At 39.1% G+C, this 21,157-nt stretch overlaps 1 protein-coding gene across 4 annotated transcripts; it reads right to left on the bottom strand.

The window, feature by feature from the left end:
* Positions 1 to 1,250: 1,250 nt before the first annotated feature.
* Positions 1,251 to 16,974, bottom strand: LOC306826638 (solute carrier family 25 member 36-A-like). Of its 4 annotated transcripts, none has more exons than XR_013779461.1 (8): positions 16,486 to 16,974; positions 14,374 to 14,538; positions 11,216 to 11,293; positions 9,018 to 9,118; positions 4,552 to 4,618; positions 4,156 to 4,445; positions 2,095 to 3,344; positions 1,251 to 1,966 (listed from the first exon to the last, which is right to left on the bottom strand). XR_013779461.1 is itself a non-coding variant. In XM_079348089.1 (7 exons), exons 1-7 carry the CDS (start codon positions 16,524 to 16,526, stop codon positions 3,151 to 3,153), a joined length of 936 nt encoding a protein of 311 aa, XP_079204215.1. In that variant the 5' UTR covers positions 16,527 to 16,974; the 3' UTR covers positions 2,048 to 3,150. The 4 variants fall into 4 exon arrangements, 1 of the variants encoding a protein (XP_079204215.1); XR_013779462.1 differs by having other exon boundaries at positions 2,101 to 3,344; XR_013779463.1 differs by having other exon boundaries at positions 2,113 to 3,344.
* Positions 16,975 to 21,157: the final 4,183 nt, after the last annotated feature.

Below are 21,157 nucleotides of genomic sequence, written 5' to 3'. Positions count from 1 at the left end.
AAGTAGCCACTACCACATGTTTAATGATGGACAATTTCAGTTTCAGTCAATCCACATCCACTGATTAAACTTACCTCAGGTACAACACGTGCATTAGAAACCTTAACGGTGATAAATTCCTTATTGGTCTTTAAGGAGTGGATCTAAATAATCAAGAAGCCAGTCGAATCTGCGGGTGCGCATCCGCATCCAAGTGTATGTAGGAAAATATCCTTTTTTATTATTAATTTGTAAGTTATTATCAAATTAATCAATGATTTAATGATGACATGACTAATTGCAATTTAAGCACATGAAACAAAAACAATCTACCTTGTTTTAAGTCAATTCTATCAACAGCAATTTGGCTCCTCCTGGCGGTGGGAGTGGGTAAACACAGTTTGTACTTCAATTTCTTCACTCAGTTTAAAAAGTGTATTGGGCTCTTGTATCACTGGCTCACATTTCTTTATAAATGTAATGTGACCAGGCATTCCCATTTTATCATCCAAACCATAATGTTGAAGTCTGATTATTTTCAATCTTAGGATTAAAAAATACATTCAACCAAAATGAAAAAGTAAAGACATCACAGTCTGAGCTTTTAGTTGCAATTGGATTTTAATTAACTTTTTGTTACAAATAAAACAAAAACAAGGCCTCATTGTGCCTCTGAAATGCAACAGGGGAAGAAATGAATGTTCAAGAACATCATTTCACATGAATGCATCACATATTACAGAAGCAGTGAAATAAGCTTTTTTTTATTATTGAAAATGTGTCAATGTCCTTTGTTTCTATGTGAAGAGCATGCATAGAGACACCATTGGCTGGGTTTAGAGGATGTGGGAGGGGCTTTTTCTGCTCAACATTTTTCTTTTTAAATAGTAATGTTTAACACCGTTCCTATAATTGACATTCAAATAAATCATGGGAAAATACAATAAGGTGCTTGGATGCAATTTTTTAAAATTTTAAGTGACGATTTTCCCAAGATATACTATTTATGCTGATTTTTTTTTAAAAATGAACTTGACTACTTCTTACCAAAAACCCTTCTCAGTAACGGGATACGTTAGCAACTGCTTAATAAATCAATATTTTAGTTTAGTTTTTTTTTTTTTTTTTAACAGTCCCAGTTTGCTATGATTCTCTGTACAGTGTTGTTGAAAGATGAGTTCAGATCTTGAAATCTCACAGTGAAATACTTCCATCTTCATACTGTAAGGAACAATGTAAACATTACCAATGACAGAGACATCCACACTTCACAAAACGCAAATACCTTTCTTTATAAATGCAGTAAAATGACTAACAAGCTCTCCTCCAGCACAAATACTTACATGAATGAATCATCTTGCTGCGTTTGTTAGCTTTTATGAGCGTACAAATGTTTGCAAGACAGCTTATAGCGACATACAAAAAAAAAAAATGGTACTAGAAAAGAAAAAAAAAATCTGCCAAGCAACATCATGTCCATGTCAACACAAGGTTAAATTGCACAAAAATTGGAACAAAGATTTGCAAATACAAACTACAGCAAGAACACACGGGCCTAAAAAAAAAAACCCCAGATATGCATATACAGTATCTATGTTATTTACACACATTGACATCCTTCACAACTACTGAGAACTCTAGACTGTACAATATATCTGCTTTAAGAACAGTTGCGCAAAATACCATTTTGATATACAGTATTACTTTTTTTTCTTTTACAATTTACAAAATCAAACTGTCCACACAATAAAATGCAAAGCACAAGCCCCAAAAGGCCACAAAAGTGCATGTTATCAGGTCAGATGGAAGCCACTGGAAGAAAGGACAGTCAGAACAGCAGGAATGAAAGCTGCACGAAGCTTTTCCACGCTCACGGCTGCAGTGTCCTTCATTCATACTTAGTGGAGGGAAACAGGAGCAGATTTTAAATCAGACACGTAGGATCACATGACTGCAGATGCACAACCACGCACAACCGTAGACATAGCTCAGTTTTAGTGATTGAACACACACACACACACACACACACACACACACACACACACACACACACACACACACACACACACACACACACACACACACACACACACACACACACACACACACACACACACACACACACACACACACACACACACACACACACACACACACACACGAGAAACAGCTTATGGGGCGAAGATGAAACTCCATCAACATCCACCCACTCTGTCACATTATATTCAAGTAGTGGCTTTAGGACAATCGCACACTTCACATCTCCAAACAACAGACATGTTGGGCTTGTCTTTTCACATAGGATTTGACCTGAGCAGTGACTGCCAGGAGCTGGCCTTGTTTGTGAGAGGCCAACTTCAACTGAAGTGCGTCACAATCAGGCACAGGTTTATAGAGGATCAAAACACTGCACTAAAGTCTGCTTTTAAACATACTCTTTAAAAAAACACTAGGTAGTTTATGAGGCTTGTTTTTCACTCTCAGTTGTTGGACAGTCAGCTCACTGCTGTGTGAACATCAGGCCGTCGAGGGGACACACTGCATTGTTTGGAGGGGAATGCTTGAAGGCACACTTTTTGTAGTGCAAAGATGGATGATTGTTTCAAATCCAAACTTCCTTCTTTCAAACATTCTTTAAGCTCCATTATCTTGTCCTGAAGCAAGTGCAGACAAACGGTGCCAATTAGAGGTTCTTCGATTCATCGAATTGACCTATAGTTTATCATCTCACCTGTCAAATTCTGTTGTCTCCATGCATTCCCCTTTCACAATATCAGCTCTGTTTAAAAGTGTTTAAGATAATCTTTCACACAGTGCACAAAAAAGGACGCAAATTAAACCTCTCTCTTAAAGGCCACTGACATGTGCTTAAATCTCTTCCTTACTCTCCAAAATTCGTTCTCAGTCTCCTATCAGTGCCTACTTCCTTATCCTACTGTGTTGGCTCTCTATCTGTTCCAGATAAATGGAGCTGGAGGTGATGATGCTGATATGGTAACAAAGGGCTTCCTCCTTTTTTTCTTCTGGTCCACTTGAGTATCTTCGGTTTTCCTTTGGTCTCCATTATGACATTTTGTCCTCGCTCTTCCTCGTACCTCCTTCTATGTCATTCGCTAAAAGTCTCTTTCTTTCGGTCTTTTTTTTTTCCCCCCACACACAAAGGGGACATATCTACCGACTAAGCAGGTAGACAACCACTTCATAGGTGCACATCATGATGGCCGTGTTGGGGATCTGTCTGACAAGGTGGGTGGTGAGGCCGCGGTACAACGCCCCGTATCCCTCCTCCCTGGGTACTGTCAGGAGAGTTTGGAAGAAGGAGCGATACCTGCTGCCTTCCTCTCGTAGCCGTGTTCGGATCACCTCTACAAATTGACAGAAGATGAAAATCAATTACCGTAAATTCCGGACTATAAGCCGCTACTTTTTTGTCACGTTTTGAACACTGCGTCTTTTACAAGGATGCGGCTTATTTATGGATTTTTCTTGTGGGACAATGAGCTTCTGCTGCAAAAACATTTGACTTCGTCACGTCGGATCTTAATATCAGTCATTTTGCGCTTCATGCACGCACCCTCATCATGGAAAACACACGGAGAAATACATATGATGCAGCTTTCAAGTTAAAGGCGATCGACCTGGCTGTCAAAGAAGGAAATAGAGCTGCTGCATGTAAAGTTGACACTGACAGGGACAACAACAAAGAGACTGAGGAAGTGAGTAATGAAGTCATTCTGAGGCAGTGAATGGATGGACTTTTTCTTGTGAAATATATTACGGTAATCTTTTTCATCAGCCGCGTTACAGACACTGTTTGATAAAGGATTTACAGTAGGCTTCGTATTTCTGAATGTTACCGGTAGCCTACGTATTTAATTAAATAATAAACTCTTTTTTTTGTCACGTCTTTCTGTGTAAATAGCTCTTGTTATAACGTGGACACCTGCGGCTTATAATCAAGTGCGGCTTATATATGTACAAATACATTTATTTACTTATTTTTAGCCGGTGAGGCTTATATCCAGGTGCGCTCAATAGTCCGGAATTTACGGTAGACTAAAAAGGCTATAGGTCAATCCTGTAAAGCTTCACAGAGGTTACGTTTCTAAGAAATCCCAAGTGATAAATGTTCATCGATATATATTTAAGGAAATGAAATGGTTCAAATGAAGTTACCGTGAGGGTAGGCGAGGGAGGTGGCGCAGGTCTTGGAGGTTGCTGCTGCGAGCATCATGCCCACAAAGTCGGAGGCGTCTTTGACCGACTCGTCCTCTTCGTCCATGCTGGCTTGGGCTTTGGCCTGCATCAGTTTACGCTTGATGCTCTCATAGATGACGAAATGGATGACAGTCTCAGAGATGCCAGCATACGAGGCCGACATGCCCCTGTAGAAACCTCGCACGCCGTCCACCTGGTAGACCCGCCGCACGCACTCAAATGCGCTCATTTGCCGTTCACCCCGGTTCCTGTAATGACACGGACACTTCAGATGCAAATCCAATAGAGATGTTTTTGTTATTATTAAAGTCCTCCTTTTCAACTTTAGACAGAGAGAGATTCGGGGTTCCTCACCTGGTTTCCAGCTGCATACGGGTTTTGATCAGCCAGATGGGGTTGGTGGCTGTGATGGCGGTGAACCCTGAGAATTGAGAAGAGGTGAGTTTTAAAAGGAGGCAGAGACATTTTGAAGAACACACTCTAACCAGCTAAACTACATTGTACAAACACAGTGAGGACGCACTTCACTTAACAGGATCAAAATTAGTTCAGTGTTTTATTTTTCAAGATATCATTATCATTGAATAGATTTACAAAAAACATTGTTGCTCAGAAGACTGGAGACCATATGTGTCAGTTAATAAGAGATCCTATAAAAGGGTGTTGATGGAACAATGCATGTTTGATCCTCGTCATGTGAAATGCTGAGTAGCAGCTCTGTTCTAAAGAATCTAACAGAGTGCACCAAGGCAGCAGCTGTGAGCGACGTTCATCTATCTTACATCTGAAAATGAAGCAAACATTAAACTCATCTCAAGCCGGACTGTTGCAGGTTGTTATTACCAAGCTGTCTGATTTATTTATTTTAGGTAATGTCCTTCTTACTTATTTCAGCAGCAGTTAAAACATAAGCTCTGTTCAAAGAGCTGACAGAGGTGCTCTGATTTTTTTTTTTTTTCCAAGTTGCTTTGAAAAATATGCAAGGAAATGTGTCCATTTACAGCCCACAACATACTTTCTTTTATTCTTTTTTTTTTTTGACATTCTGGGTGTTTCTCATTGTTGGTTAAACATTGTTCAGTCATAAAACAAAAATCTGTACTCTAAACAAGTGTGTAACTCATGAGCTCTGAGACAGGCCACAGGCCTGATACAGGAAACTAGTCACAATAAATCAAAACTCAAGTCGATTGTGGTGAATTTGTAAATATTGTGATTAATAATAACATCCTCATGAGTGACCTGAAAAAGCAAGCTAGCTTTTGTATGGTCCTCTTTAGATGCATTATTTCATGATCATTTATTAGTACCTGGACATCATATGGCCTACTGCAACATCATTTAAGATGTTTTGAAGTGAACAAACAAACATGTGTCTAATATGTGAAGCAATAAAGTCTCTCAAATGTTTCCTGTCTTGACAAAATAAAAAATAAAAAGACTTCAGTGGAGTCTCACAAACACAACTTCAAGAGAGAACTTGAATGTTGTGTTCAGAAGATTCTTCAATCATTCAGCAGGGCTAAAGTTAAAATTCAGAGTGACATAAGTTTATATTTAAGTCCATTTCTATTGATACCTGAATGTTTAAATTAAACTAGAATCAGTCAATCACGGGGGACAGTGTGTGCAGACAGACTGTGTGCATGCTATCTTCATGGGATGATGTTTTAACAGATAGTTTTTTTTGTTTTTTTTATAAAATAGGAGCACGAGAAGATATGCATCAATGTTTGAGATCTGAGTGTGCATTGATACTTTATAAGCATGTTGTGTCACGATGAGATGGCACAACGTCTCTAAAGAAGTTTCTGAGACAAAAGATGAAATATGGCCAGTTGCAGACAAACAGCTAAGAGGAGTGCGAGTCTATAAAGAGACCTGTGTCACATCTAGTGCATCAATGCAACACGGCCCTACGTTAAGGCAACTGCGTGAAGAAGAGAGGATGACACAGGTCTGTTGAAAAGTAGAGGAGAAGGACAAAAAAAAAAAAAAAGAGGAAGTAGAAGGAAGTGCGTCTTATGGCGTGTACTCACGAGGGAGGGGCAAAGCTCCTCCAGCTCCTCCCCGCTGCAGCTAGAAGCCTGCAGATATGGGGGGCTCAGGTGGCGGGGGTCTCCCACCCAATCACGCAGGGGTGAAAGCTTTACAGTAAAGCCCTAAAATAGACACAGGCTTTTCTGTACCACAGTCGCACACAAGCAGTCACATCCACCCCACAGCCCACCAACCTCCCACCCAATCCCACTGCTACTGCACAGCAAGGTGAGGAAAAGAGTGGAGGAGAAGGATTGACCTCCTCCTCCATCTTTCCCCAGCTCTATTCCAACCCTAGATCCCCTTGAATTTAACAGTTTTACATTGCTTGCTCTTTAAGTTTATTGAGATGTATCCCTCCCTTTACTTATTTAAGCAAGTTGGTTACAGTAAATGTTGGCTGAACAGGAAAAAACCAACCCAATCAAAAACTGCAGCTCTGTCTCACTAGAGAAAGTAACAGTACAAATAGGGAGGGCAGAAAAACTCAAATCTAAATTTTGAGGTTTACTTACAATAATCATTGTAGTCGTCTGACCTAAAAACAATAAAAAGGAGGGGGAAATGCTAACCTTGTCGTTTTATATAACTGAGACTCGACAATGGAAATGGATGAGATATGAGATGACGTGATCAATGAAGTGGAGAGTTGACTGCAACCCTCCAATCCCCAAAATAGTAATACCTGTCTGTCCAACAAGCGGGTCAGCCTGTCCTTCGCTGTCCTTTTTTTAAAAAAAAGATTGTTATAGCTCAGTGAGACAATCAATGGTTATAACAGCACATGATGCAAATGTCTCATGTCTATTTTTCACGGGAGAAATATTTCTTATACTTGATGCTAGCCACACGTCTGTTTTGGTAGTAAAGTCAATGGGAGGGGGGGCAATCATGCTTGAGCACTTTACAGGACAAATCTGCTCGTGTGAGTGCGCCGTCTAAGAGCTGCATCTACATACTGCTTTATTTCGTTTACCACGACCCCAAGATAGATACAAGATATGTGTGCAATTCCTCCAGAGGAGTTTGACCTACATTCAGTAAAGACAAGCATGCTTTAGATTAACTGCTGGAAGAAAGCCCCTCGCCTCAAGTGAAGGGAAGCCCGCAACTCCCAGAAGGGAGGCCATGAGAGGCAAAGGATCCACAAAGTTACTCAATAAATGTGGAAGTCATTACCCAGACGTCCAAGTCAAATGTTGGTGTTGTATCACTCAGGCTGTGTTCAGCCTTACTCCCCTTTACTAACCCAGATGTTTTTGATGGATGAGAAGGAACGACAAAGTGAAACACATCGATTACAGTCTTCTGCAGCAGTGACAAGGTTAGCATTTCTTTTGTGCAGACAACAGAAATTGCTTAGTAGTATGTGTCACTACTTTACCTTTACTGTTTGGATTAAACCAGACAACAGGCTAAGGGGAGGGAGGGGTGTGTCAAGACTGAACAGTAAACAAAACCTTAAAACCACCAGCAGGAAACACACACTGCCATAAGCAATGGTATTATCATTACAAATGAATACCCAATATAAACTATCTAATAATTATAAAAAAAAAAAAATCACCATGGTTTTCATCATACCAGTGTAAAGAAATGGGGTGCTACCTGACGTGTCCGCCTGAGTGCCAGTGGCCCCGGTTGACCTTTGGGGGCCGTGCTCTCTCCTCTATACACACAGAGCAAAGAAGGGGGCCCAGACCACACTGTTTAAGTGACAACTGGGATGTTAAACCATTTACAAAGTCCTCAGGCGAGGCCTCAAAATGAAAGCATTAAAAAAAAGAAAAAGGAAACAAAGGGGACGAGGATGAGAAATAAAAAAAAAAGAGGACATGGAGGATAAAGGGACTCAGAGAGGAGGAAAGCACAACCATGACTCTAAGGACCATGTTGCTTTTCTTCTTTGTAAAGCTACATACATGTACAGCACAGTTACAGTGTGATCATCACCAGTGGCATATATGACCTCATGAGATAGCGTGAATGCTACGTCTCATTGGGTTCAGGTGCCTTAAAGGATGAGACTGCTCATATAAATTCATGTTTCCTGAATAGTATGTGGGCTGGAAAGCCACTGTGAAGAGACTTTATTATTTGAGTACATAATATGATATAACAGAAAGTCAATGCTCATAAAAAAGAGAGTAGAAGTAGTTAAAGTTGTAACTGGCATACTTTCAGACATAATACAGCCGATTTGTTAAATGCCAGATACTGAACTCTTGAAATTATTTGATGTAGAAACACCAGTGTACACAACATAGACAATGTTAGTTTTCTAATCCTGGTTTCACAGCATATTAGCTTTGGCAGTTTTCACCACAATCATCAAGGTCAGTTTGATCCTGAGAGTCTCCAATTGTGCTTTCTGACAAACCCCACTTTGCTTTCTGTTCATCTCTATACATGAAACAGCCACTAAAATATCTTCTAACAGATACTACTGGTTAGCGTTAGCATGCTTTGAATAAAATGTGAAGCTATCCCACCGTCCCATACATGTATAAGGAAAGGAATGGGGATAAAGGGAGAGTGAAGTGATACTCTGGGGATATCTTTAAATGGTGAAAAAGAATGAATAAAGATAAAGAAAATGTGTCTTATGTAGACAAACTGAATAATTCTTTAAAAAAAAATCATTCTTTAAAGAAAACCCATCAGTGATTTACACTGCTCATACAGACAGACAGACAGACAGACAGACAGACAGACAGACAGACAGACAGACATGACACTCTGACAAAAAGACAAAGGGAGGGGGGAGGAGCCATCATTACCTGCCATCCCAGCCGACACCATGTGCACCTGGGTCGAGTCCGGCTCCAGCACCCCATTGAGCTTCTCCTTGGCTGTCGAATAGGCTGCAAAGTAGATCGCCCTGTGGCCGAAACACCATGAACCAAAACAAAAAACACACAATGGTTAGTTAGAAATCCAGCTGACTAATGTTGAAGAAAAGAAGAATCACAAGCTTTTGAGCTTGTCTTCCACTGACCAAAAGAAAGCAATCTATCTAATATATTGTATATACAGGCGTACATCAAAGGCAGAGCTAAGCCAATCTAATATGCGGACGAACAGCAGGCCACTGAGAAGCTCTGTGTACATTTATGAATGCATACATGCAAGTGTGTCTTAATCTCATATCAAGCTTTGGAAGCAGATTTATCTCCTGTGAGTCTATCCACACCTCACTAACTAAACTCAAAGGATTTAGTCAATATTTCAGCTGAATGGAATTAAACCCCTGACCTTCCCTTCCTGCTCTCAGTCCCCGCCCTGAGATCACACAACATAATGATGCTGCAGATGGAAATGAAATGTGTGTGTCCGCGGTTCTGAAAGTGTATGTTTATCGTCATATGTAATGAAAGATGAAAGCTATTCTAATGTTTGTCTGTTGCTATTCTGAAGCTTGCTAAGTGGACCGGGCTCTCATTAACATAAGATTATTTTAGCTTCCCAGTGCCAGAGTGCTGTTTCCTAATTATAACTGTCACTAAGCAACCCAGATCTTCACTTGTGAACTGAGTAAAAAAAAAACCTGCTATTTCACTGAATCATAAAAGATTTAGCGCTTAAATCTATCCAAATGAGAGCATATCTAAATCGAGCAAAACTGTTGCATCTTATGCTGCAGCACGTCTTCAAATTCTAATCTCGTGCTGACATAACGTGCTGGATTGACCGTGCCCATGATCAAAGTCCAATCATTAAAGTCATTCATTTCAGTTGCTTAAGTTTTGATGTTCCAATATGCTAACACAAAGAAACTGAGCTTTACATTTCAGAAAACTGCACTAAAGATAGTGGGCCAGATTATATACCAGGGATGTGTAGGCCTTTAGCCAATCACAGGGCTTGCAGTTGCATCATTTGGACGACTACGTGAACCTGCAGACTATGCTACAGGGTGCAATGTCAACACGGATATAGAGACCAGGCTACACTTGTGTAACTTAAGCCTTATGAATTCTTCTTCTTTTGTTTTTAATGGCTGTTTTCAGTAAACGTACAGCCAACGACTGGCTGCTATAGCTTTTGTGACAGGAAACAAGTCGCCATTTCCACAGCTGTACAACCCTCCCACGGGACACATCCTACTCTGTGTCAGACAGACCGAGATAGCTCAGACAGTGAAGGACCCAGGGGACAATCGTGAATTAATATTGGTAAAAAATATAAAAAATGACAAATATAGCAAAAGAGAGAGAGGTTATGGAATATATGAGTCAGATAAAAGGATGACGATAATCTTGTGATGTACAGTAACTAAGGAGAACTAGACAGATCTGGGAGAGAGGTTAGACACAAACTAAACTGTCTCTATAGGGGAATTCCATTGTGTTAATACATCAACACAGCCATAGTCACATGACAGAGTGTCACATCTGGCCAGGGCCAGCTGTTGTTGCTGTTTCATAAAGACTTTAATTGACTCAGCTCAGGCTGTTATGCAATCCCAACCAGCCGAGCAAAAAAAGAGGCAAACCTCTCATTTCCTCTTGGATTTGCAGTACAGGTTTCAATTGCATTTCTGTGAGGTTTAACTCCATTCATGTCTGTATTAGCAGCCTGCTATTATTGCTGCCAACATAAGCTCTGAATGAGCCGGAAGTATGTAGAAAAAAAAAAGAAAAGAAAAAGGTTAGAAGATCTAGCGTAAGCAAATGCAGCAAAAAAAAAAAACCCTGTGTGCTCAGATTTGATGTGATGCAGAAACGCCTTGTTTCTCTGATAACAAGTCAAGCTAACCATGATAACAGTTGTTCATTCAGAAGTCTTATAAAGTGTGCTGACCTCCTTCTCTCTGCTGGTAATCAGACATGCAGGGATAGGTTCATGTTTTTTTTTCCTCCTCCTCTTGGCTTCATTTAATACGCCACATGATTTTACTCTCTGTATCATAAATGCTTCGTTGGGCATAGAAATCTATGAACCACACCCAGAATACAGTAGGGAAAAGTAAACATACCTGGAAGGTGCCACACCCACAAGGTTGGGTCCAAGTCCTCTGAAGAGTGAACGAGGTCCCTCTCTCTCAAGTATCAACCTGCAGATTGAGATAAAAGAAAGTCATGTTACATTTCTTCATGTTACAGGTGAAAAGTGCATTTTACATCAATGTTTTACTGTTACAAGAACAAGATAACACATTTATACAACAACTGGATGAGTCTGCAAAAAGCTGTCCTGACTCTGTGTGTGGGCATTTTATGATGCTTTTTTTTTTTTATCTAGAAAGTTATTAAAAATAATGCAATACTTTTTTACACACCATGTAGTACAAGAATAGCTAGCATGTAGTATTTTAGAATGACAGAAAAACACATAAATCACAAAAGGGGTCAGATCCCAAAATATCGCATTTTATTAGATCAACGTCTTTTTGTTCAATTAATATCTTCTGGTGGTCATCCAGAAAGGCAGGCTGGGTCCGACCTTTGGCCCCACTCTCACTCTCTCTCTCTCTTTCTCTGACCCTGATTTCCGACTCTGTCCACTGTCCTATCTCTCCAAAAATGCCAGAAAAATAAAATATAAAAATCCATCTTTAATATCCTCTGTGGGTTCCCTTCACTAATGGACTAGAAAACGATGACATTTTGGGCGACCTGCCCTGACCTGATACTCAATACACATGTGACATTATAAATAGGGTCAGTGTAGGAACATGCTTAGACCTAAAATACACTTGATGGCAGGTGTCCTCGCTCCGGTGGCGTTCATGGAGGTGAAGTAATGCTGGCTCATGCGTCTATTTTCCGCTGTCATTGGGGTTCAAAGATTGTTCACGTGTCTCTAACCTGACCCACTAACCTCCTTCAGAATGGGCATGGGTTGAGGTTCAACTTGAGATAATGTTCCGCACGTTTTCTCTAAATCTGTAATAAACTGGTCTTCTGGTAAAAATCCGTCCCTCAATAAAAAACAGACATGGCCCAGATATTCCTTTTAGCAGACATGTAGCTCTATTTTGTTCAGCTTGTGATTGTGTGGGATGTGAACTTCATAAACTCACAGTGAGATTAGAAGTTACATTTATTTTTGGGCCTTTATTGTAGAAATAGGATAGTGGATAGAGTCAGAATTCAGTGAAAGAGAGAGAGAGTGGGGAATGTCATGTGGGAGAGGAGCCACAGGTCAGATTTGAACCCAGACCGCTTAGAGGACTACAGCCTGCATACATGGGGCGTGCACACGAGTTACTGCCGAAACACACAACGCTCTCCACACAAACCTCAAACCATGACTCAACACATACTCTGCTCAAAAATGGGCCACTGCATGTTGACCTACTTTTCACTGGGAGGTTTTTTTCCCCTCTCTAAACATACAGCTGTTCCCTCTTCTGCACTGCTCCAGCATGCATTGGGTAACAGTGGTGTGCAGTATCTGCTAAGGCCTTTTTATCTGCAGGATAACAAAAACCTGCTTTTAATATCTGCACAAGAACAGTATTAAGCTCCAAACAATGCCCTGATTAACTGCAACCCAAAGAGAGCTTTGCTACAATGTAATTTAACTAAAACCCAAAGACAGTGTTGTTAATAAGCCTTGTTAAGGCAGGCCAAGATTACATTCAACATTTTTGCTGCAGCAAAGAAGAACAAATCTATTTTCTTGCCAAACAAATACTAGAAAAGCCATGATGTTTAACCAGCGCTCAGACAGATAAGTCAACTAGTGGAATCCTCATTTCCCTTTACATTCTGGCAAATCTGACGTCATGTTTAAAAGTATTACTTAGCCTGGTAATGTATTGTTGAAAAAGAACTTTGTGCATATTTCCAAATTTGTAACACAATAGATACAGTTTTCAGTTGAACAATTCTTCCAAAGCAGCTCGTGCCTTACACAATCTGGTTAACCCTGCAAGTGAAAAGGGTTGCCAGACAACGGGAGCAAAGTACTGCAGACTTTGTGGAATATTTACTTAAACGTTGTAAAACTTAATTAAATATTTCTGATTATTTTCAACATACAGTAGGTCTGTCGTTAAAGAGGAAAGACGACATGATTACATTCTTTTTACACCTTTGTTGAATGACACTAGACATAACAACAAAAATGTAAAACATTTGAGGCTATTTCTGTTTTTATCTGTAACAATGATTGAGAAAGACTCTGCTGATTTATGAACAAGTACACTATATTTTATCAATAAAAACAGCAACAAACCAGACTAATAAAAAAAACCTGCTCCTGACGGCAGTTTAGTACAAACAATAACCCACTTTGCAGTGTTGAGTGGACTTCCATTACATACTGCATTTTTGGCACACATACCAAATAGGTTGCGAAACTCTTTTTACAGGAAGTTTTTTTGTCATGTTTTGAGACAAATGTCAGCTTTGTATTACGCTTTTATCATTTTCATTCTCCCAGAAAAATTAAAGGGTGGCATTGATCAAGATAATCATCCTCCTAAAGCACCTTTATTCTTAGGAAGTAGGAAACATAGACACATGATTAAAAAAAGGTTATGCAATTAATTCACAGAAAAATAATAGAGTTAACCTGTGTCATTAAAACTGTATTTTAAGCAGAAAAGTCCATATTTTGGTCCTAAACTGCCTATTCATAAGCTCAACAACAGACATGGGTGTGTGTAAGTTATACACAAATGTTTCTGACTTTACTTTCCTTAAGTCGCTCAGGATGATTGCAAATGTTTCTGTAAGTTAAGGGCTGCTACACATCAAACTGACGACTGAATTAGCTCCCACAAAAAAAAAAACACTCCTGCGTCATGTTTTCTTTGCCGTCATCAGGCAAAAGAGTAGCAATGTTCCCACCGTACTGACAGCCGCCTGCTGCCAAGTAGTTCATGCATTCTACACGTGCGCAAGGGGCAGCAACGTTCGGCCACAAGCAACAAGCAGTATCAACACTGATTCAAACACTACACTGACTGAACCAATGACTATCTTTGACAGCTGTGACTTTGACAGTTACCTAGCTTGAAACTACTTCCATTTTGTTAGCCTCTGTCTATGACCTTGACTCTGCCAAGCCAACCCAGCTCTCACCAGTTTTGTGTACACTCAAAACTTTTAGGAAAACAGTTACTACTTGTTTGGAGATCACAGCATTATCATTCATACTTCATTTAAAGCAGCTTATCCTTACTTGAGACAGTGCAGAGGTCCTGGTTGAGCGACACGGGCCACACTTGCTCCGTTGACGGTGCTGAGCTGGACTTCAGAGATGTACAGACTGATGGAGGAGGACTGCAGTCTAGTCTTCACAACCTCGAGAGGACAAGTCAAAATAGCGCCCACTGTGCCACCACATCTAGAGAGAAATTACCAAAGAGAAAAATACATCAAATATTGGAACAACTCCAACACAGAGTAAAGGCACATTTTTGACCCTAAATAGAGACTACACATTTGGCAGATTACCCGGACACAGTTTATAAAAAAAAAAATTAAAAAAAAAAAGAATCCTGACTAGCCACCTATGATGTTCAGACTCAGCAAAGACAGACAGGCTGTCGAGGCGAGTTGCTGTAAAAAGAGCTGGCTCCCAGAAGAGGAAAGACTTTTAAGGATAATTATTTTTGATATATCATTATTGATAATTATAATTTTTATTATGAAATTAATTATCATTACTGTTATTGTGTTGTTAGGCTGTGGCTAAATTGTCACATTAATGCCAATAAGTCTGACTTGGAATTGAATTGGGATGTAGAGAGGATGAGGATGGTAGAAGAAAGAGACAGAAAAAGGATTAAAGTTGGAAGAAAAACACAATACTGTATACTCTCATTCAGATGTGTAATTATCTGAAGGCATCAGGGAGTGTTCTCAGAGCAATGCCATGTCCATGTGAAACACGTGCACCTTTGCTGATCCTCTCTGCCTCCGCCTAATGCATTTCACAGTAGGACTTGTGTACACAGAGCTTCACAGTCAAGCCACCAGAAAGCTGGAAGTGCTTGTAGACTGTTGTCGTAATTAACCATATGAAGCTCTACATTTGCAGTCAAGTGAATACTAGCAGTAAACCTTACAGTGGTGCATGTGGACCATGAATTCCTCTGGCGACAGTCCACTTTGACTAGCAGCAGCAGCAGCTATATTTACCTTTCAAAAGGCTGACCCACATTCATACAGAGGTGACCCTTTGCCTACTTTCAGTCCTATGCCCTCTGCTGCATGTATGTGTGTCTCTAATAAACGGGGAAGCACTGTATGCAGGGGTCTATGGGGAGCACAAATTGGAGTTTTCTTACTCAAGACAGCATTGAGTCTTGTACTGAATCCCTGATCACAGTGATAACTGAAAGGTTGTGGTCTGATAGGATTAACACATTTAAACGCCGATTTTTTTAGTAGGCTGAGGTTACAGAAAGAAAAACAAAGGACAATAGAGTAAAACAAGGCAGACATACATTGTGAAAAAAATCTGATTTGATTTAAATCTCGTCTTTCATGAATAAGTTGTTTGGCCAGTCTACATAGTTGAGCACCCATTGTTAGGGTAACGACTTAAAAAGAAAGCAGTCTGACTAGAGCCTTTACTTCATTTTATAAGTTTGAATTCTTAATTCACAAAACAACACATTTATCTTGCCATACTTTTAAATCCGGAGATAACCTGCCACCACACACAACGCATACAGTAGATATGGGAATGTTAATGCTCATCTACTGTATCTGGAGGTCTGTTCAAACGTGTGAAACACACGGGGATGTGGAATTTCAACAGTTAATAATTAATGGTCAGTATTTATACAAATGTCATGATGAAATTAAACATACACCTGAAATGGTGTATAATCCATTGCATCAAGGCATGCTAATCGCTTTGGCTATTAACAGAATTGATTACGTTAAGAGAGAAATCGGCAAAGAGCCCGGATATACAATAAACGTGCCTTCGAAGTAAGACTAATTTCTTTTCAAGTCAATAAAACTAAAGTTAATGTCTGAGTAATGAAAACAAAACAAATATGTTAAATTTAAACGTATACCCCTGACGCTATATCTAAGCAACATTGCGCTTGAGGTCGCATCTAAGTAAATACTATAAAGCTGAAACGGTCTTATTTTGAAATGTTGAGAGGAAGTTCAGACACTGACGCACACAACTGAAGGGGTTACGTACACGCGCTGTGTATAAATTGAACGTTGGTAGCGAGCAAGGAGAAATGGACAACGGGATTGTTAAACTGCCAATACTGTGACTACACAAGCAAAATCTGACTTTAAAAAAAGAGTAATTCTGACTTACCCCCCCGCCAACAAATGAACCAGTGTGTCCCTTTGGCTCATTGTTTAGCATGCTCTGCCAAGCAGCGCACCTCTGGGCTGCGGCACAGGGTCAAACACGGGCTCGGTTCCCGTGCCTTTCCCGTCGCTTTCTGTCCCGTGAGGATGTGCACGTCGACGGTCAAAACAGCTCGAGGATCAACCAGCGGCGAGGCGAGTCTCCGGTGATTCACGCTGCAGTGGGCCAACAGTCCCCCCCCCCTCAGAGGCTTTCAGGTTGTCTAAAAAATAAGCGACTAGTTTTCGACCACACCACCGGGAGAGGTGAAAACTCACAAAGGTAGCAACCGTGAGAGGTGTGTGTCAGCTCGAGTGAAAGTTATTGTGGCACATCCACGGGTTTCTCTCGATTTATTCCTGTCTTCTCATCGCTGCGGTCAGAGCAGTGAAGGAGGCAGAGCTCATAGTATTTACTGTACAATCATAGGCTGGAAAAACACGCTGCTATTGGTCGGTCTGGCGCATGACGTCACATCATCTCCGCCCTGATCATGCACTGTTCACATGCTCATGTATGAATGAGTTGCGTTATGTAGCCCATATAAGAGTTTGGCTTACACTCTCATTTCTCTGTGAGTAACATTTATATTTATGGTATGAGAGTCAGGTTTGAATTGATGCTGTTTGTTTTGGTTGTCTGGTGTAAGACAATCACATCTACATTTAAAAATAAACAGCAAGTGACAAATAAAATGAATTAATAAAAGCAACAGTGATCTTTTAGGTCAGTATAATAATCTATTTCTATGTCATGTATACAAAATTAACAGTAATATTGTACATGATATTCCGGACTGTGTAAAGACAATATTAGATAGGCTACTACTTCAATATTGCATCAACATGACAAAGTAGGTTGTCCCATGCCAATAGAATTTATGTTTTTTTGTTTTGACGTTTTATACAGAATTTCTAAGCCTTTAAGACCCATGGTATAAAAAAACAGTCATCCATTGCATTGCATGGAAATATATTTGAAAATAAAAACAATGTCCATTTTACTGTTACAATGCATCATGTTTGAAATTATACATACATGTGAGCAAGGGGAAACACCTAAACTTCTCCCAGGGGGTAAATATTTATCTATCCATGGACAATATGAATCACCATTGTCCGAAGACCCCTATGGGACAAGTGTCGTGAATTAGCTTTAGCTAAAAACATTATGATTCATCAGATGACTGTTCAAGCTTATGTTTTTGCATATGTCCCTATTCAAATAAACCTTAAGTAATAATAATGAAAACCTGATAGTTTCTCCTGATGCATGCAACAGGATCACCTGATTTAACACTCTAAATAGTCAGTCGTTGATTTAATAACAGAGCTGATCAAATCTGGTCAGTGTTGTAATTGAGATCACATTATGTCACGTACGAGTCATGTGCATCGTTTTACTGTTCACATTTTTAATGTCAAAATCAACAGAGTCATGTCCTGAATTAGACAGATTGTGTCGGTCTCATGACTTAGAATTGAGGCTGATAGAGTTATACCAGGTCAGATGAAAGGCAACGACATACCTGTAATTATTCTGCAAAATAAATAAATAGATGACATAAGTGAGGATGCAAAAGGATATTCATTTAATGTGGGTTATTTAATATTTACAAGCTAACCATCTTTTTCAGTCATTTGATATTTCATGTACAAGGAGAAAAAAAGGATGAACTGAAATTATTTCTTCACTTCTGAGAAAAAAATGTTGGTTTTGGTTTAATTTTTTAAACCAAAACCATTTTTTAAAATTTTTTATTATTGTAATTTCAGTAACTTTGATTTATATCATCACTTTAGTTCATTACATGCTCTAATAAAGAAGCTTTCATTTTTTCTTTTCTGTTTTTGCGGCACCATATGGTTCTTCGTATATGTTCATGGCCAGGTGAAAGTCCAAAACATCTAAAAATAAATACTCTGACAGTACTTTGACTCTCACAGGGTTATCTTCAGGATTCAGTACAAAACAGTACAAAATAAAATTCTATTAAATTCCAATGCTGGATTGTAATTTAAAATCATGATCACAATGGAAGTTTTCCCATTGCTTATTTCCAAGAGATTTAAGATCATTTAATCCTGAAATTTTCCCAAGACTAAATGCTGCTGGAATAAAAACAAAGCATACAGAACATTTTTGTAAAATAGATCTAGGTTGTCTTTTCACTAAAGTTTATAGTTGGTATTTGAATATTCAACAAGACGTGCGCTGCAAAATTATTAGAGAAACTGAATTATTTCCTTCCACTGGAGCTCATGAGGACTCTAGCAGGCAGCTCAAAGGATCATGGGATGGAACTGCAGCTATTAAGTTACACTCTTATTGAAAGCCAAAGGTTGTGGATAAGTTATGCAATCTGTCTGTCTTCATATATTTGTCTTCCTTTTTCTCTGTCAGTCAATAACTGTCTCCCACTCTCAAGTTCTGCTATCCTGAATTACTGAATACTTATTCTATATTCATGTGATTATTAAGTTGTACATACAGTTGGTGTCATTTTGACCCTTCTTCGTTTTGTCTTATTTTTCTTTACTTGTCTTCAGTGATTGAATTTAAAATTTGTGGCAATACTGAACATGTGACAAACACTGAACATCAAATTGTCAGTGTTAAGAACAAGAATAATATGTTATATGTACATGTGTGCACTGTGCGCATAATACATGTGTACAGCTCAGGCAGGTTTCCAAAGAAGCTGAGTGAGGTAATTTTTAAATACTATTAAAAATTGCGTATTTGTTTTTCTTTTTACATACTTGCTTAGACTGAACTTTATTGATCCCTTTGGGATGACTCCCTCAGGGAAATGTAGGTTTCCAGCAGCAAACTTCTTCTTCTTGCTTCTCCTAAATCAATTATATTTATATTGTTTTTGAGACATGTAGTTGCCTGGAGCATACTGAAGTCATGACACACTGATGAACTGAAACAATGCCACTACTATTGTAACAAACACATTGTCACAACTTTATGAATGTTGGCTTCGTCATCCACACAATTTAAGACCTCGTCTATCAGCCTGAGACACTCCTTTCTCCTTCCATGCAATAATGGATCATGAATATTTTGGCCATAAATACAACAAAAGGAAAAGCAACCATTTTAGGCAACCAAGAAAACTTTTTCATGTTCAAATGAAGCGTCACATATCGTTTCTCATTTGAATTGAATTGTACAAATGCTGCTGCTAAATATTTCAGAAACACTTTTTTTCCCACAGGGGCTAGCTGCTCAAACATCCAAAGTGTGTAATGGGTAAATGAACAACTTGCACATTTGTGTATCTATCAGTGTTAAAGTCCACTAACACGTATCTCATGATATCCCACACATGCAGAATGTTAGTGTCTAGTGAAAGGTAATGTCTCATGATTTCTGTTGGACTTTAACCAACAGAGTGTTGGGATAGCTTAAAAACTCTGAGTTGTGTGTGTGATGTGTGTTGTGTTGTGTGTGAAGTTCCCTGTTCTCACTAATATACTCAGATTACACTAACCCTGACGGAACCTCTCTCTATATTTAAATCCAAAGGGGTCCAAAGGTAATAAGAAGTCTCAGAGGTAGAGGAAAAGTATGGGTCATATGTCTAAAATAGCTGTTGTTTAACTAATGGTTAAAAAATGACCTGTGGATGTTAATGTTTTACATCAGACTCTAGTGACATTTAATAATTCACAATGAGGTAGTTTTAGATTGAATGCAAGATTAAATTGAATTATTATTTATACTAGAAATAATCACTTTAAGCCTCCAAAGACTGAAAGATCCATCACCAAGGCCTGATCAAATCTAGATCAGTCAGAGCCTGTGGTTTTTGTGGGTTACACAAGAGAGTTTTTATTTTATTTTTAGCAAAGACTAATACAATGAACTTAATGAACTTTTGAGTAAATCAATATGAATACAGGTTGTTGTTTTTTTTTGACATTTTCTGTCCATCACTTTTGTTTGACGATAACAAAAAAATAACAATTAACTATGGCACTATAATGAATCCGTCCATCAACATGCCATGCTAAATTAATATGGCAAATTTGTAGCCTAAACCTGACATTTAAAAGTGTTTTCACTGGTCTCAGAATTGTCTAAGCTGTTGCAACTCTGTATTACCTTTTTGGAATCAGAAATATTTGTTTTTTTTGTCCCCAGTGACCTGTACTTTAAGTATTCTGTATAAACTTATTAGTGCCATACATGAACTATCACAAGCCACATCACAGCCATCATCACTGTGACCCAAATGTATATTTTAGAGGAAATATCTAGGGCAATCACAAACGAAGTGTAACATTACAGGCAGCTGAGGCTCAGTGGTAGAACCAGTCATCTTTCAGGGTCTCGATCCCCAGCTCCTACAGTCATGAGTCCTTTTTGTCCCTAGGGCAAAACACTGAACTCAAAGTAGCTCCTGCTGCTTTTTTCTTCAGTGTGTGAATGTGTATGAATGGGATTAGTTAATACTGATGGACAATTACATAGCAACCTCTGCCATCAGTGTGTGAAGTAATCCTCATCCAACCAACAAGCTCATCTGTTTGATTTGTTTGTGCTCTTATTTGTATTTCATGTCATATGTTTAATATCTGTAAAGACAATATTTTTTTGCTGTTTAATGTTAAAAGTAAAATAA

The sequence above is a fragment of the Symphodus melops genome, assembly GCF_947650265.1.
Source record: "Symphodus melops genome assembly, chromosome: 7".
In the NCBI taxonomy this organism is placed as follows: domain Eukaryota; kingdom Metazoa; phylum Chordata; class Actinopteri; order Labriformes; family Labridae; genus Symphodus; species Symphodus melops.
Note: the sequence above shows the minus strand (reverse complement) of the source record. Positions and strands in the feature narration are given on the sequence as shown.